Here is a 19,060-nt window from a genome sequence, read left to right on the forward strand (position 1 = left end):
CGCTTGCCCGGGTGAAAGTCCTGTGTTGTTTGACCCGTCCACCACCCCGACCAACCTCCCTACGCTGATTTTCGGCTTTTTATATTACTCCCTACAATTTCGTTCTGTGGCCACGAAATATGCTTCCCATTGAAATACATTACTTCACATTTTCGTGTTGTCCACCACGTAAAAAACGACAAAAACGTCTCCGTGAACACGTATCAATAGATTCAAATAACGTCACATTTACACGAACTTCCATGAGACCGGGCTGTAGGTTCTGCATACAGAGTTTAGAGTTAAAGGAATAGTTTGATATTCTGGAAAGTATGTTTATTTGCTTTCTTGCTGCATTTCTGTGCAGCTTCTCAGGGAAATCACTGTGCCTGGCTGTTTGGCAAGACATAGGCTACTCACATAATGTAACTTCCTGTAAAAAAAAATTGCTGTTTGTGTGTGAATTAAATAAATTAGATATGAATGTTAATTAGAGAGATTTAGAGGTGTTGGCATATTATTGAACTGAGCCTGGCTGGTTCCCATGTTTCCCATGTTTTTATGTTAAGCTAACAGCCTTAATAGAAATGAGAGTAGTATCAATCCTTTCATCTAACTCTCAAAAATAAAACAAATAAGTGTATTTCAGCAAGTTAAAAATGTAGGCTACTTAACTTATTATACTAACCAGGGCATAATGTTCACATGGGTTTCAGACTTCAAAATGAATGGCCACTTTTGGTACATTGCTGATACAAAAAGTACAAAAAAATGGTTCTTGTGAAAATTACTTTTTTCTAAAATATACATAAAGTGATATGCTAATTTCACCCTGTGACATCATTTAGGATGTTGTCTTCACTACTAGTCCAAAACAAATCTAAGAGTTTAAGCCACAGAAGGTAATATGTTCCCCTATTACGGATACTCTCCGACATGAAACTTCAAATGAGTTTCTAAATAATTATTTTTTATTGCAAGTCCTTTTTTCTTTCTTTAAGGACACCTGTACAAAACCAGTATAGCTAAAATTAGCTTTTCAGCAGCTATGAGAGTGTGGCTGGTTCTTAGTGGCCCTCAACCACCTGCAAGTCACACTGTATGGGAAAAAGTGATAAGAGAACAGATGTTCTGTGGACCCCCAATGACATCTGATGTGGAAGAAACTATAAACTATAAAGCCAGGGGCCTCTTCACAGCCTTTGGAAACATTTAAAACAGCCTAATAAAGAAGAGCTAACAGCAAAAGAACAATATGTCTAACCACTGACCTACTTTTCAGATTACATATAATTTGTGATAGAAAAACACAAAAAAAAGTAAGTATGATCTAACACAGGAGGGCACTGCCCCCCTACAGGAATGTGCCATGGTCTTGTCCACCTTGAGAAACTGTCCAAGTGGATTAAAGGGTTAGATATTGTCAGTAATAACTTAGGCAAAAGCACTCAAGGGTACTAATTTGTCAGAAAAAAATGTGGGCCTTCTTGGTGCTCACTTTTGCCCTCGCTGTTAGGGCATCAGACACTAACAACGACACAGCGGTTGAAGAAAAGCTTGATATAGCCAGAGGTAAACTGCTGGTGAGTACAGATAGAAATCATTTATGTTCTTTAACTTCAACCTTTCAATGTGGATATCTTGTCATGTCCTTAAAATGTTTAGGAATTTGTGATATTGGTGCAGAGACAATAAAGTCTGACATGGCAAGAGAAAAGGGAACACAGTAGCCTAAATAAATAAGCAAATGAGTAAGATGGGGGGATAAGCCATGTGCTGTCATGTCAGTATGCATTATGTTGAGATACGAAACCTATTTCTTACACCTTTGATCAAACAAATAACAAAGCGTGCACAATGCTATTTGTCATGCTGTTTTAACTGTCTGTCGTTTTCCCTGCAGGCTCCCAGTGTGGTGGGATGAGGCATAAAGAAAATGCCAGAGCTCCATCATTTTCTTCTGGAGCGCTGGGCTTTATAGTATCCTTTTACTCTTCTGTTCCTCAGGCTGGTTGTTAAGACCTGACCTTTACAAAAAAAAAAATAATAATAAAGACTTTCTCACGACCTCTTTTATACACAAAACAATGTTTTTAACAAGTTGCCAAGTCCGGTGCAAGCTCTGTGAGCTTTCCAAAAACCTGTGTCTTCCAAGTTGAAATCATGTTGAGTGAGCCTAAAAATAGCAATGTGCTTTATTCTTCACTGCCTACCTGTTGTTTCCCTTGATCCGTTCTTTCCTGTGTAGCCACAACTTGGAATATGATTCATCGGAGGAGAAGAATCCCCGTCTGATACTCTATAACGAAAAGGACGAGGTTGTAAAGGTGAGATGTGAGTTCAGGGATCTTCTACACATCCGCCTTGTGATGGGGCTTATCTAGGGGGCTCCAGGATGTCAAGACAGATTCATGTCGGGAAGTTTTATGACTGCTGCATCAGTTATCGGATCATCTGTCAGATTTCAAGTCACACAGACCGAGTGTGTTTGAAAGAGAAAGACAGAGTTCCAAAAAAAAAAAAAACTGATGGAAAGAAAGAGTGAGAGTAAGAAAGTATATAAATTAGGGTTTCTGACAGCTGAGCAATATTTTCTGTACTGAAATAGGACAGTTGGTATGACTAATGATATGAATTTGAACTATGAATTCTTTTTTATGCCCTGAAATTACAACTGTTCAGTGTTTCCCACTGCCTTTTATTTTTGTCAGAGTAGAAAAAGCCTGTGAATCTGCAATCAAGACAGTAGGAGACAATTAAACCCTCCACTGAAACCAATACTAATGAATTCATTTAGCATTAGCCTCTTCTAAATGCGTAAAGAGCCCCTGCTGTGATTTAAAAGTTAACTTCTCACATACTTTATGATTTACTGCTTTCTTGGGGTTTTCACCTTTAATTTTCCCTCATAATGCTTAAGTAGGAATTTTTCTTTTGTCACATTCAGGGTCTATTGTTTCTTCTTTCCATTTATTTTATCATGTGGGCGGCCTTTGAGAATGTAATTTGACTTCATATGAAGAAGACTAAATTACTGAATAATAACTGAAAATAAATGTGCAAGGAGGGACCTCTATATCAGTGAATGAACATGTTTTAATAAAAATCCAATTTTGGGCAACCCAATTAATGTATCAGAATAAACTAACCTGAAAAAAGCACATACTTCTCTGCCTACATCTAATTGACACTGCATTACTGCTTTTAAGCCTTTATCCATGTGTCTAAATGCATGTGTGTTTCCTTCCCGACACGTCAGACTGTTCCCGTGAAGAAAATGAAGGCAGACGAGATCAGCAGCCTGTTGGACTCACTAGGTTTCTACAAGAGGTCCCAGAAAGGGGAAGAGGTGCCAGAGGAGTTCCAGCATTTCCCCCTGCGCACCCCTAGGGACGAGCTGTGATGACACCTTGTGGCCGAACTCTGCTGCTGCAACACGGTCACATTAATGACGAGTGGGGCCCCAAGGCCAAAACGATAAGCCAGGCACCATTCTGAGGAATCGCTGGCCGGGTGCAGCGTGCAGTGTGTAAGTCATTGCTGTGTAACTGTTTATGTGCTTTAAATAAAAAAGGCCATAAAACACGAATGGATCGATGCATTTAATGTCCCTGATGTCTCCATTTAATTTAAGCTACTAGTTATTCGGAATGGTATACATTAAAACATAATGCAGAGAATGTGCACACACTGAAAACAGACATTTGAATTAGTTTTATATGTATTTGGGAGAACAATTCTATTTGTGTGCAAAAAGGGAAGATTTGTATTTTCCTAAATGAACATTTCATTTTGGTCCCTTCATTTCTGTAAAGCTTTAACAAATGTTACATTCTCTAATTAGATAAACAAATGCACTGGGCATCATGAACGGCCGCTTGCTATAACAAACTGCCATGCGGCTGCCTCAGCCTAATCCTCAGCCCGCCTACCTCACTATAATCTGATTAGCAGTGGAGTCTGCCAGCATGCGCCTGAGTGTGTCCATTTATATCCGTGCCTTCATGCATTTGTGTACTTGTGTGACTTAAGACAAGGTTTGGCAGGAACACAAACACAGTTTTAGACCGTTACACTTCCTGACTCCTTGGCTCCGTCATTGTCACCACCTCTACCCACAATGCCTGTGTTTTACTCACCTGTTCCCGAGAACCTGCAGATGGGTCTGGCCTATATGGGAGGCTCTGTGTTTACCAACAACAGGACAGCAGACAGTGACTTCACCAGGCAGCAGGAGGACGCGTCTGGTTGGTTACTGCTTCCACAGACTGTTTACGACTATAGTTTACTGCAATATAAGATCACATTTTAGAATACATTATAGTATAATAGTGATAACGTACATGGAGAATATGTAAGTACTGTATATGTAACTGAAACAAGTTCTGATATCATATAACTCATGTGAGGGGTAGACAAAATAATGTAAACACTGAAGAACAACTACATTTAACTGTATTTAAAGGTAGATCACCATTATAAAGATTTTTAATACTGTTTCTATTGCCATATTATGTTATATTTTTATTACAATGATGCTCCTGCATTGTATGTTTTGAACTTTTTGTTACTTGTGTTGCCACTAAAAGTCACACGGCAAGGTTTTGCTGTCCGGACCTCATTTATAGCTCACAAATGCTGCTTACTGCCATTGAACCTATGATTAATCTTTGCAGTGCCCCTTATTTTGATTAAGTTTGATTCGAGGTTAAGTCCCTTTTCATGTGTACATTATTGTGCCTACCTTCTGTACACAGACAGAGCATAGGCTAACCCTGAAATCTAAATTGTGGAACATTGTATTAGATGCAACTGTCTGTATTGTGCAAAGAAAACCTTATTTTCGTAAGTGTGTGTTCATAATAGCAAAACTTTGGATGTAATGAATATGAGTGTTTATACAGTAGACTTTTATTTGTCTTGCAGTGGTCAACGAGCTGGTTTCTTACCTTCCCCTGCAGATGCTTCTTTACTTCAACATGTTTTATTTTCCCTGTTGGTGGTTTTCTGCTGTTTTCATGTTGGAAGTCAAGGTCAGTTGGGTGGTAGGGAAGCGATACCATTCATAAGACAAACCTTAGATAAATCCTTTTAAAAAGAGGAGTCATTCAATCAACTCACAGACTCTTGGTCCATAGCAAGGTTAGTGTTTCCAGAATTGATAGATAATTCATTGGACAGTTTTGCTGATCTGCATGCTGCATCACTATAATGTCATAATTTAATGGATTCAGAGGTGTGTTGAATTTATTCAACTTCCACTCTTGTCAAATTGGAAAACTAGTGACTTTGGCGCAGTCTAGTGGTAGCAGCAAAAAAGACTCCATGGCAACCTTAGCTCAAATCAAACAACCAATGGAGTGAATGCAACACCTACAGAAGACTGCACCACTTTTCACCGAGATTGTCTTATGTTTCTGTAAAGCCAAACTTATGTTATCAGAATCATTTGAAATATGTTATAATCGCATCATACTGTCATAAGTGTTTTTATGTAGTTAGTTAGTTATGTTTTATTTCTGTGTCATGCCAAACATTTTTGCCCATACCATTGTCATGGGATGACAATACACCACAAATTTACTTATTTAACAAACATCTTCCTTTGCCCCCTAAATAGCATACTGTTTAAAGTCTTTTGAACTGCAAGTCATACCTTCCTGACAGTCCAGCTCTGCTTTATTTCCAGTTCTATTATCTTCCTGGGTACTACCAGGCTCTGCTTATAACCGGGATGATCCTCCTCACAGTCATTGAAGCGGTCAGACTTTATCTGGGCTACATTGGCAACCTTAAAGAAAAGGTAATTCAAACCAACATCCTCTTTCAACCACAACACAAAAACTTGTCTCCGTAATAACACAGCAGAGGAAAGGGCTGCTTAAGTATTCTGTCTGCATGTGTAAACAATCAGCTCTTGGTTACAACTGTCTATTAAGTTTGTGTGTGTGTGTGTGTGTGTGTGTGTGTGTGTGTGTGTGTGTGTGTGTGTGTGTGTGTGTGTGTGTGTGTGGTGCGTGTCTTTGCTTTCATGTGGATACAAGTGAAGCACTTGATGCCTGACTGCTCCATCTTTGCATCGCCTCCATCCACTAACCCAAACTTCTCCTTCCCCCCCTGTCATCAGGTGCCAGAGCTGGCAGCCTTCTGGCTCCTGTCTTTCATGTTTCAGCTGCCAGTGCTGCTGTTCTTCCTGACCGATGAAGGAATTATCATCCTGCCTCTAGAGAGAGCTGTGCACTCCCTCTACCTCCTCTTCCTGCTCGCCCAGATTCTGACTTCCTTCCTGGCTCTCAGGACCATGACCCGAAAGCTCACACTGCTCTTCCATCTGCGCCAGTTTGGCAAGGTGGAGAACTTTCGCCACGCTGGGATGAGCCCTGTCTACGGGCTGCCCTACCACCGCAGTGTGCTGCCCATGTCACCCACCCATAATATGTACCATTAAAGTCAAAATTTCCTTTTCCAATTAACCTTACACTTGTCTCTCTAATTTACAGTACTGTTTGTCTACTTACGATTTCGAAAACTGCATTATGTGCTTCCCCAAATGCCTCTCTGCAATTGCCAGAGAACAAATGTGAGTTTGTTACTTGAAATTGGGAGCATTTAAATACAACTATCCAACTAATTTGTAAAAACTGTGTTCTGTCAATCTATATGTGACTGCATTGCATTCTGGTCTTTTGAGGCCACTGTGCAGAAATGTACTGTATGTGTGCCATATCTTCCTGTATGACTTTGTGTGTAAAATGACAGCTCTTAGAAAGAATTAAAAAAATATATATCCTGACAGTGGCTGTTGATGTTTTAAAAAGATGAAAAACATCAGTTTTAGCCCCACTCTAAATGTCAAAACCTGACACCATGTCAGCCAATGTGTCAACATGAAAAAACACAGCAAAACACACCATCAAAGAAAAAAAATGACCTCAGAAATACAAGGCAGTACATTGCCAGTAGCTGCTTTTATCAAACAGTGTTATAAAGGGTTTCATTTTTTTCTCTTCTTTAATGATGATGGATGATGGAGGCTGGAGTGTTGGTAGAACAGAATTGTTTTTACCAAGGTAGATTCAATTTTCTTCAGCCCATGATACAAGATTAGTGTTTACCAGGTGTAGAGTAACCTGTTGTTTTGACGCTGGAAGGAACAATGTGAGACTTACTTTAAATTCTTCCAATTTAACTTTAAGTTGTTCATACAGTAGGCCATATCATATTACCATTACAGTTTGATGAGTGGGATGCACAAATCTAATTTCTTAAGGCTTCCAAAGTGAAAGAGTTAAAGCCTGACTGCAGCAGAATTGTGTTAAATATGTGTGACCACACAGTGGCAGTCAGCGACCAAAAGAAGGATAGCGAGCATTTGACCGTGCTGCAATGTCCAATGAGAACAGATTATAATGCTACACATGTCCTGATCAGGAAAGCCTCTGGCAGTAGAGGTTATGCCTGTCCGCACTTCAATATAATGATGTATTATTTGATGATCTATAACTCCTGGTCGTGTCAACATGGAAATCGATTTCACATTTTGTTGTCTACACATCTTATCCCTCTGTTTGGATAGAATTTAAGCCACTATAGATCTCACACTTGTTTTCACAACAAGCTTACAGCTAATGCTGGGTGCTCTATTATTCCTTTGCTGGTGAGAAATGGTTTAACGTGTGGTGCACTAAGTAGTCAACAAGCTGTGAGAGTCACAGTTTCTGTGATACAACATGCTTATTCCACTCTACTTTACATTCAGAAAACAATAAGCTGCAGTGGCTGCTGCACTGTTCATGGAGAACAGAAAATGGAAGAAAAAAACAGTCAGTGGAGGATGTAATGCAGGCCTTTGCTTATCACTTTATGTGAAAGTATGTGCTCAAAAGATAAGATAAGATAGACTTTATTAATCCCACACTGGAGAAATTCCTTTGCTACAGCAGCTCAAAAAATAAATTAAAAATAAATTTAAAAAAGGAATGTGAGGTCACATATTGCTGCAAAAAAGAAAACCTATTTACTTTTCTTATATCTATCTATTGATTTTCCATAGAGTTAAAACCTGAACACTGAAGGGGTTGAAACAAGTGTACCTTAATCCAAGTGGCACCAAACACATACAGTAAAAGGTCTTACATGATGCCATTACCCTTTAACCTCAATTTAAAATGCTCAATCTATCTTGAATTTGACCTGTGTGACCTTGTGGAGTTACTGGTGATGAGGCAGCTCGATTTGGTGCTTAGCACAAAGATAAAATCACAGAAACAAATGACAAAAAAAGGAGACAAAAAAACAGTTCACTAAGTGGTTTTAAACAGGAGGTACTGTATCGGGTACAGCACACATTAATATGAAATATGTATTTCCTCAGCCTGCACATGCTTGAGTCTTTTATGAAAAGCATGCAGATACACACCACACATATTTACAAATATAAAGTTGTGCCCCTAAAAATATTTACAGATCTACTTAAATATCTGTGTAGACACACATCATGTGTGTGTGTGTGTGGGGGGGGGGATCAGTGTAATTGTCTGTGTATGTGGTTATCATCAATATGTTTATCTGAAAGTTGTGATGTAGTAATTTGGCAGGAAACACGATATCACTTAGCTAGGCCCTAGCTATCGTTTTCCCCTCTTTGAGGTTTCTCCCTTAGTTAATCACCTGATTTTGTTCAAGTTAATCACCTGATTTTGTTCACCTGCCTGCCCAGCTGGCCCTTGTCCCTCATTACCTCGTCCCAGTTTATATAGGGAGGGTGGGTTTCAGTTGCTCTTTTCCCAGTTTGTTTGTTGTCTGTCTGTACCTGTGATGCCTTATTACTGCTGCTTTCACTTCCAGCTCAGGTCACTTTTCATGTCTTCACTAATAATCACCATCATATAATATATTATAAACCATGGAAGTATTTGCAGGGTTTGGTTGAAAGATCACAGTGCAGAGCTTGTTTAGGTTTGGCTTCTCCAACATTGAGAAAATGCTTTTTCTTTTTCTTTTTTTTTTCTTTTTTAAATCAGATCAGATTTTAAAGTTTACTTTACACTCCATAAAATGGGATTCACAGCACACAACAGGAAAGAGTACCAAGTGACAGTTTGTCTTTTTGACTAGTCTTTTTGTGCAAGCAGAGGTAAAGCTGTCCCATAATGGCAGACGTTGAGACAGGCGAAGTGCTCATGGAAAAGTCACTTTCAACATGTGTATCCCTTCCAGTAAAGCCGAAGAGAAAACAAACGCATGCAGACAGACGCTGACAAAATAAGGCGATTGTGAGAAACACTTGGCTTGCTTTAAATGCTACTCAGAGAATTGTTAAATATTTTGTCTCTTCTCTTATACAACTCTACATATATGTATGATATTATTTACGGTCAACAAATACAGTGATAATATATCTAAAGATAAACAACAGTCATGATGCTGAGTTTATAGCTCTTTTAAAGTGACACTAGTCTGACTGATGTTCTGTATTTGTTGTTTCTACACTCCCCAATCTCTCTACTTTATGTTCACCAGGATGCTCTGACTCATTCAGCTTCTCCTGTATCCGGTTTTAATAAGTATGAACTCGATTGTAGGAGAGGAAGAAGGTTAACCAGCTGGTGGTGGAAAAAAAAGGAATAGCAATTCCTTCTGGAGACACAGTGGTCACATCTGAAGCAGCTTCTCACACCTTTTGCCTCATCAAATCGCCTTTCTTTGGTGGAGTGTGGTGAATAATAGCCTTGGATAGTCTGGGAACATGATGTTCTCTATCTCACTAAACACATTTATTTCCTTCATGCTTTTTAGCATCCTTTTAAAAATGTGCTCCCTGCAACTTCTGATCAAGTTTTATTCTTTACGTCTTTTCCACAATACAGCAGCGTAGCGTGTCGTCAGCTCGTGTTCGGTGAGTCTGTCGTCACCTTAATTATGATTTGGTGCAGCTCAGAGGTTCTCACAAAATGTGACCGACGAGCATGTGCTTAGCACCAGCTGGTAGAAATATCGAAGACATCACAGCGACATCCTCATCTCTTATTTCAGTAATCTCTCATGGTGGAAAGCTCGCTGGCCCTGCCAAGAGCCTTAATCCCAGGTGGCTAAACAATGAGTTTTAACCCTTACAAATGTATTGTAGTTCAACTTCATTCAAAAACTGTGACGACAAGTTGTTAATACGATTGTTAATACGATTGTTTAAAGGACTAGTTTACTCAAGAAAACATTTTCTCACTTAAAGTACAAGACTGGTGATATTCTATATTTTTCTTATGAATTGATCCTACTAAGTATTGCCTGTAAATAGCCAAAGCCTTATATAGTTTATTACTCTGTGCCATAGACCACCATTGTTATCCAAAAACTTAAAAACACATCCGTGAGCCACACCGTTGCAGTTGAAAATAACCACCCAAAATGCACAATTTACTCCTGTTTGATTAATGTTTGCTAAAAGCTACACTGCCTAACTGCTTTTTTTTTATAACTTTTATTCATTTTTTTAACAAACAATATATTTGTGACCTGTTTTTTCTAAAGATTTGCTCTTCAGTAGCATCTAATGGGCATGGGGTGGAGTTCCAGAAAATGCTGCATTCTGCAAATTATTTTATTGTTGTGAGCACCATAATTGGGGGAATGCTGATTCAGCAGCATTCACAGTATTGTTATCCGATTCTTCATTCTTCAACTTTCTTTGGTCGACTCTAACTTCTGCATACGTTCAGCTACAAAAAACATTTAAATATCAAAATGTTCAGCTCTTTAAGCACATGATGGGGCTTCTTCAACATTTGTTCTGCTAATTATTCTTTTTAAAATATTAAGCTTTTTAAAAAGATTAAAAAAAAATAAAAGTCAATGAGAGCAGCCTTCAGATCCTCTTCAAAATGCTACTCATACTTCATACTTTCTCCTACAGACACCAATCAAACTTTAAACCATTCACAAAAACTTCAGCTATTAGGATCTATCTCAGCAGTTTGATATCTTCAAAAAATGTTGTGAAAATTAAGTTTAAGTGTAGTATTCCTTTAAGGTAGTTTATAATAGGTGTGTATTACTTACAGTGGGTGATATCACTGGTGGAGTGTGGTGAATAATAGCCTTAAAAAAATCATCTTAGTCCCTTCTCTATAACTTGCTCTCACACCCACAATTTTTCCTTGTCATACAACATACATACATAAAAGTGTAGGCATGCTTGTCTACTTTCAGCCAATGTAGTGTACGTTAGCTAGAGTCTGCAATTTGAGCATAAATAAATGCTGCAGCTCCTCAGACCAACGGAGGTGTCTGAGACTTGGTTCCCTGGCTGCTAAGTGGAGTGATGGGGGTTAGCTCCCGAAACTCCAGCTAGTCTTCCATTGTGATGTCCCACCATGGTCAGGAAGCCTAAGCAGGGCAAGCTAAGCTACTGTAAGCTATTTTCTTGAGTTTCCTTTTAGTGAAATACTCAGAGTAAATTAGATTTTTATTCACGACGTGAAAGCTCAGACAAATCGGCCTCGTTACGAAACACATATTATGTTGCTTTACCGTCCGGTAATATTTAAGTTATGTGTGAAAGTACTCATGACAAAAAATATATTGACGTGCAAATTAATTGCATGAAAAAGTGTACCCAGGAGGCTGCTGTTTGTGTCCTGAGGAAAAACAAAAGTCAACATAGGCATATTTTAACTTATGTAGGTAACTTACGTTAACGTAACAAACATATTTGTTTTAACCCAAGCCATAATCTTTACCTGAACTAAACCAAGTAGATTTGTGTGAATTCAGAACGTTAACCACGCGTTCAAGTCTATCGGACGCTGTTGGTAGAAGTTAGCCTTCAGGGCTTTCCACCAGAAAGGCTCTGCAGCCCCCTGCTATTCCACCATAACCTGCTGTTACCATTAGCAACTAATGGAAAACACTTCTAAGAACATCCTGTGTGCCTCATGCAGGTGCAGGCCTGCAGGAAGTGTCATACTGCAAGCCAACTGCTAAATCCTCTGGGACATTGTTCAATCTTTCTTACTCATTTCCCCAGATAGAGCTGATAGAAAAGGACCTGTTATCTTCAAATAAATAGCAATATGATAGTTGATAGGAACATATGTATGGCAACATTATTTCTATGACCCAAGCAAATCTCCTTTTATGGGTATGGAATACATATTGTCAAATTACTGACTCTAAATGATATTGGGCAATAAAATTCAAATCTCATTCAAACGCCACTTGGTGTATTGTCTCCACCTTTTACCGCCAGCAGGCTCTGTGGAAAATGTGACTGGTAGGCAGGGAATACTGAAACTCAGACTGAAATTGGTAGCTGGATATTTTCAATTTGGGTCTGATTACCTGGGTAAGGGGGAATGGCAGGGCAATTCACTTCTCCTGGTGGTTTAAATGGCCACTTACCATACAGTACAGATTAATATTTCATCAAGGAGTGACAGTATAATCTGCAGAGCTTGGTGACACAGTAGAATGTACTGCCTTCAGAGCAAACGCTGCTATATTCCGTTTATGGGTGTTATATTTTTTATTTTGCTATAGTTTGAGAGTGTTTTGAATAGAGGCATTTGCATGTTACCTGAATTTGTTCTTTACATTAGAGGGAGGCTTGTTTCACTCTAGGAGCTAGAATTCCAACATTTTGAAAAGATCTTGCTGGGTTTTTCAGGAAAATGCATACTTGATTTTACTGTCTAGCAAACTGGAGGCTATAAATGTTGACTTCAAAGGACAAGATTTAAATGATCCCTGAATTTTTCATATATAGGATTTTGTCCATGTATCTGTAATATGGTTATTGGTGACACATACATCACAAATATGCATGATGACAATATGAATGCAATACATCTGCCTTCAGCCAAACATACATAAAAAAAACAAATTTGAGCTCCAAGTCCATTTTGTTACACATACTGTATTTCCAAAGGTCCGGAAGGTCATTTGAAAGCCGAACTAATAAACACATTTAGTCAAGTCAAGAGAATTCATATCTGGAGAAAAACAAATAGGCCTCAGAGGGCTTTACAATCTGTACAGCATACAACATCCTCTATCCCTAGACCCTCAATTAGGAAAACAAACTCTTTAATGAGGGGAAATAAGGAAGACATGCAGTAGATACCACATCTACAGGGAAGGCAATATTACATTTGCAATATCGAGAGACAAGAGGTATACTGAAAACATACTTTGATATATGGATCAGAGAAGATGTTTAGGAATGTCAAAGTGTATTTTGTTTTAAGCGTATTAAGTGAAGTAATTCTCTTCACATTGGTGCCAACTTTTCCATAGTATTTCAAAGTCTGATCTGATATAAGATGTGCAGCTCTGTTGATCGGTCGCTAACTACAGGTCTAACATTCTTTTATTAAGTAAGGAAACCGGCATAGTACACATTGATAAGGAATTTTTTGTTGTCAAATGTCTTGCGTATTGGAACCAATCAAGTTACCGGCTTCAGTGTTGTTGATCTATGTCTATAAAACATTACAGTACATGTTTGAGTTAATAAATGAGGAAATAAAATGTACTGGGAGTGATGTACAGCCTTCCCAAAGTTCCCATGAAACAGAAACATTTCTAGGCAAAATAATGTTTGTCTACAGCTATTTTCTAATCTTCTAATCTAGCCAGGTCTCTTGCCAGCAAACATAGTCAATCCACCCACCCATCCATCCATCCAGCACTAGAAGTTGTAAACTACTATAGATAAAATGTAACTGCATCATAAAATCCATCCATCTGCCTGTCTAAGCCCTTGTCCTTGGTACATTCTACAAGTAGGAGTTATTACTCTAACACTTCTTAGTGGGAATTAAGGCCAATCTGAAACACAGCCAAATCAATAACACAATACACAACCTAATAGATGCTTTAGCTATAGTGGATATTACACATGATATCCTGCAGTTAAAGGACAATTAAAACAATGTGTTTCAACAAAGTGAGATACGTTGCAGAAAGGAACTTCATGATGTGCAAAAGAAAAAAGCATCCCCATATCCCATGTTAAATGAAATCCAGTGGAGTCACTATTTGCATAGATGAAATTCTGGTATTGGTCATGGTCACTAGAACACAACTGATGAATGAAAAGCAAAATAGTGGCTACAAATCTGCGACCAAGATTTCATCCAAAGAAACCTGGGCTTTTGTCCCTTTTGGCCCCCTTGGTCATGAAATGATCCTAGACTAGCCAACTAGGTTGGTAAACACAAACATGCTGTGGTGGATTCACTCACTTTACATTACATGAGTTCTAGACACTGAATTCAAAACTGTTCTCAAGTATCTCTGTTACCTACAGAGTCGCCACTGTGACATTATTGTAAAAAATAATGTATTGCTTCTTTTGCCAAGACTGATTTGATTTGTAGAAATGTCAATAATTCAAGGTTTGTGAGACAACCCACAGTGCTCATAGCTCAACCTATAGGCTCTAAACGAACAGTTGACAAAAACGTTGTACATGAGCAGGTGTGAATTTGTTTAGCCATTTACAGTATCTGATAATCAAAGGGTCTGTCATTGAGTTAGCAGGTGGGGGTTAACCAACTCTCTCAAGGACACTTCAGCCTGACACTCACTTGACAATGACCTACAGTAACATTGGCTGTTGTTAGGACTGAGCACATAAACCATTTTTTTTTCATCAGTTTAGAAATATCACGAGTTCTGCTTCAGGCAGGCGCTTGAGTCTCAAATAAACTGAGGCCTGCTTTTGAGAGGCTTGACTATATAGTAGTGTGTTTTTTCTCATGCAGATTCATTTACTTTTGTCAAATACAGGCTAATGATTAATACCCAAACGAGAGCACATGTTTTAAATCGACAATATCGTGACTTATGTTTGGCTAAGTCAGTAACGTAAGCAAACTTAGGATAGATATTGCAAAGTTACTGAGTTAGTTTGCTGACTTTCAGATGCTTCTCAACCTATGCTACTGTTACATGGCCACCTTTTAGCATGGCACAGAAACAGAAACATGGTTTTCTGGTACAAATAATACAAGAAGTAAACCTATCGTACTGTACCTCAAAAGGACACTTGTTTGTTGTTTCCTAGTCTGTCTGCACTATTATTACAATGTTGACTTATGTTGACTACCACACAACATTAAAAACTGTTATGGACATATTTCAGTAGGAATTTTAACCACAAAACCACTGAACTGTGTGAGCTTACTACATGTTTTTTTTCTCTTATCATTTGCAAGTACTGCTTTGTCAAAATTAGCCCACTGTAAATAAAGGTGAAAAGATACTCTTTGCTGAGTTTTTTTCTTCTTTTCAATTGTGTTATGCGCTCCTTCACACCTAACCTATACAGTCAAAGTAGAAAAGCTAGCAAGGCTGCCAAAAAGTAGCCTACTAATGATTTTGCTTGGTTGGAAGATGGTAATTTTGCAGGTGTTATAGAGAAAGAACAAAGGAGTGACAAAATAAAATAAAATTTGTCATATTTATTGATTCTGTCATGCAGAGTTATAATGTGCAGGTAAACTGGATCATCACATACAGTAATCTAACTTGTAAATGTCAATATTTGTGGCATCTGCTGTTAATCTATGATATGGACAATTTATATCAATATGGTACATTTTTGAATCATTTTGAATCTAAGTTTTCATTGCATATTCTGTCTAAATCTTCTGCCGTTTGTGGATTTTGATTTACGCTTTCTTTGGTCTCAAAAGAAATTTTGATGGAATGAATATAAATAGGAATGCTCCTTTGGGCCCTTCTATTAAAAAGAAGAGTTCCACTTCCAAGCTGGGATGAAGCAGTCGCAGGGCCTGCCAACCGTTGATTCAGAACAGAATCCAATATCCGTTTGAGGTCTGTTCTGACAAAGTATTAAAGCCTTTTGGTCTGTGAGATTCCAGGAGGATAAGAGCAGTTCCACTAATTGATAAGTGTGTGCAAATACACAGAAAATAATAATACTTTTTTGAATATTAACAGGAGAAATATGTCTCATTACCCCTAACTCCCCAAAAAGTACTCTCATGTGAACTCTATTTTGTGCATGTTGTGGTGTGTTTGTGTGTTTGTGTCTTTGTCGGCGGCAGAAACGTCACAGGAGGAAGCCACTGAGCTTCTGAGAATTCTCCACAGGCGCTTATGGGAAAACATGTTCTAACTGTGATAGTTAGCCGGATGATCAAGCTGCCTTTAAGCTGACAAACATTTGAGAGAAAACATGGTGGAAGAGTGATGCCAGGCTTTAAAAAAATAAAAAAAAAATCCTCATGTGAAGCCCAGCAGATAAAAAGCAGAATTAAAAATCAAGATATAGAGATTAAAATATTACAATTTATGATCAGATTAGGGCACAACTTCCATCTCATGAAGCTGCATTTATCTTCACATTTTTCATGAAAATATTTATACAGGCTGTATAGTTTCCAAATAGTAATGGTTTGTTTTTATTCTGTTACTTCTGAATCAGGCCACTTATATTCTGACCACGACAATGTTTCAGAAAAAAAAACAATATATTATATTCACTGGCTATTAACCTCTTCTAAGCCTCCAGTAAATGCACCTTAACCATCTCATGCATATTCTTAATGCTCTGCTTAGTATTTTCTACCCATGGGCAAGTGGTAGACTCCTGGGGAGAGAGCAGCTTCAATTCAATTAAAATTGGAAGTTCGGTGACTCCTGATCCAATCAAGCTCATGGCTGGGGTCCATGACCGTGACGTTAATGATAATGCCCCCGAAGACAATTGCAGAGACAGACAGACATAACACACTGGAATCTGGAAGGCAGTGATGGAAATGTATAGCAGTGAAATAATTTTAAAGAACAGTGACAACACTAATATGTCTATAAGTCTTTGATGTGTGATTGCCAGATGTCTAGAGACTGCAATGATGATGTTTCAGTTTGAGTAGAAGGAAAGGTTGGGAAGAAAAAAAAGCTTCCCCCAATGCTGCACCTTGTGCTGCATTGCACCGTTAGGCTGATGGAGAAAGAAATGCAACATTAACTGATGGCAAAAGACTGAAATGTTTGAATTCATTGTGTGAATAATGATATAGAAATGTAAACAGGAAATAAAAAAGGAAAAGGCACAACAATGACAGAAAATAATAATTGCAGATCAATACAGTCTCCATAAATGTTGTGTGTGACTGCTTTTGGGTTGTTGTTGTTGTGCAGGACTTGGATTGCTATTGGGGTTCAAGTTTAAATGTTAGCCACAGAATTATCTAGGGTTAGGGTTTAAAAGAGTTAATCACCGATTTAGCTTTGAACTCCTATTACATTTGTCTCATGATGGACTGTTCGTCTTACACCTCTGACTGAGCATATACACTTCACATTTAGTGTCTACACCGGTCACGCAAAATGATTTACATTTCACTCCGACTTTACACACATAACTGTGCCCCAATGTGTCTTTTCAGTCTTCAAATCACTTCCTTCCATTTTATGCTCACAATTGCAACACTTGTGGGCTGTCTGCACTGCCAAAAGGCATTGTGTATTTGTTTTGGAGATTTTAGGTTATTCATTTTGTGCTCCTGCACAGAGAGAAAATCATCTTTTTAGCTGCTGGCTGTTATAAGGAGGTCTGTGGTCTCATTGTTTGAGTGACAGGATTTTTCTATTGAAATATTAAGAACATATATAAGTGAGGTTGTGCAATAACCACTGTGCATTTAAAATGTGTGGCTGAAGCATACATAGTACAGAGCCTTGTATCTGTAGTCACTTTGTAATCCTTGTGTGACCACCTCCTGCAGCACCACATCCTGACACCTCTGCAGCACAGAGCCGCTGAGCCTCTGAATCCGCAGAAGTTGGATATTATCCATGCCTGCAAAGGGACCTGACTGGGTTGATGGCCACAGGCTGGCAGAGGGTCACGTCTCTCTAAATGTTGAGTTCCAGGTTTCCTATATTTGAGTTATAAAAACCTGCCCATGAAATTGATTTACCATGGCCTTTCGCTTTCTGTGACCTTAAGCTTTCAATTAAGAGCTTTGTAAAGGTGAAATGATTAGGCATTTTTCCAACTAGATCTCATTAAGGTACAAGAGCACCTTTCAGCCTTTTGTGTGAATGCAAAGTTAAAATACCTCACGCACGAGCACTCTTGCTAGGGTTTACGACTTAAACGACTTAAAATCAGACCTTTAACAGGCCAGTTGCGTGCATGACCGCATCCCTAATCTGAAAATAAATCAAACGTTTTAGACCACAGGACTGTTCTTGATTGTAATTTTTCCTTACTCTCCTGTTAATTTATTGCACCTTTTATGGCATTTTTGAAGCCGAAGACAAAATTCTTTTATACTATTTGGTCTCTTTGGTAGTTTCACCAATTTCTTGACTGGTTTCAAAATTCCATTAAAAATGTTGAAGCTAAAAACTAGTACAAAGATGGTACAAAGTCGGGCAAAATATTTCACAGCTGCAGCCGAAGTACCATACGTATGTGGTCCAAAATATGGCACCTCTAAAATACTGCCTGTAGTATCAGTATTTTAGCTCACTCACTGAACTAAGAGACTTAGACTTTGAATTTGGAAAATTCAACTGACAACATTTTTACCTTCCTGCTGAATCAGGTTAATATAAATACAAAAGAAAACACAATTCAATAACATTTGCTTATGCCATGGAACACTGCTTAATAATGTACTCAAGGGTAACAAGCTCTTGAAATACATGAATTTAAAGAGACACCAAAAGTGTTACTTGGACTTCAGTTAATTGGACTGTAGTTCCTTCCACACTGCTCACTGAACCTGAAAAAAACATAAACACCAAAACTCTTCCTCCTGTCCATAAAGAACACACAAAAAATACATAAAATCACAAATAAATAACCAATGAAAAGAGAAAATAAAAGTTGAAACTTCTGGCAGCTGTAGCTGGCCCGACATTAGCAGTGATTGCTCTATCTGCTCCCATCAAATCCAGCACTGAGAGCATCGAATAGGTCCCCACATCCTCAATCACATAAGCAAACTGGCTTTAACCTATAGGGGTCAACTCAAATGACATCTTCTCTTGGCAGGAAATATAAAATTGTTTGATTTCCTGGAAGTCTGTTGATTAC

The 19,060-nt window shown here is 38.4% G+C and overlaps 2 protein-coding genes across 2 annotated transcripts; both read left to right on the forward strand.

Moving 5' to 3' along the window:
• Positions 1 to 1,423: 1,423 nt before the first annotated feature.
• Positions 1,424 to 3,568, forward strand: selenoe (selenoprotein e). The gene is made up of 4 exons (XM_039803743.1): positions 1,424 to 1,562; positions 1,883 to 1,959; positions 2,228 to 2,306; positions 3,239 to 3,568. Exons 1-4 carry the CDS (start codon positions 1,455 to 1,457, stop codon positions 3,380 to 3,382), a joined length of 408 nt encoding a protein of 135 aa, XP_039659677.1. The 5' UTR covers positions 1,424 to 1,454; the 3' UTR covers positions 3,383 to 3,568.
• Positions 3,569 to 3,776: 208 nt separating this feature from the next.
• zgc:112294 (transmembrane protein 17A) lies at positions 3,777 to 6,610 on the forward strand. Its single transcript, XM_039803742.1, has 4 exons — positions 3,777 to 4,226; positions 4,906 to 5,012; positions 5,669 to 5,782; positions 6,107 to 6,610. Exons 1-4 carry the CDS (start codon positions 4,100 to 4,102, stop codon positions 6,425 to 6,427), a joined length of 669 nt encoding a protein of 222 aa, XP_039659676.1. The 5' UTR covers positions 3,777 to 4,099; the 3' UTR covers positions 6,428 to 6,610.
• Positions 6,611 to 19,060: the final 12,450 nt, after the last annotated feature.

The sequence above is a fragment of the Perca fluviatilis genome, chromosome 6, assembly GCF_010015445.1.
Source record: "Perca fluviatilis chromosome 6, GENO_Pfluv_1.0, whole genome shotgun sequence".
NCBI lineage: Eukaryota > Metazoa > Chordata > Actinopteri > Perciformes > Percidae > Perca > Perca fluviatilis.

Coding starts and splice junctions, on each gene's coding strand:
- zgc:112294 (XM_039803742.1), top strand. CDS start 4,100: ATGCCTGTGTTTTACTCACCTGTTCCCGAGAACCTGCAGATGGGTCTG. Junction 4,227..4,905: donor GCAGCAGGAGGACGCGTCTG/GTTGGTTACTGC, acceptor TTTGTCTTGCAG/TGGTCAACGAGCTGGTTTCT. Junction 5,783..6,106: donor TTGGCAACCTTAAAGAAAAG/GTAATTCAAACC, acceptor CCCTGTCATCAG/GTGCCAGAGCTGGCAGCCTT.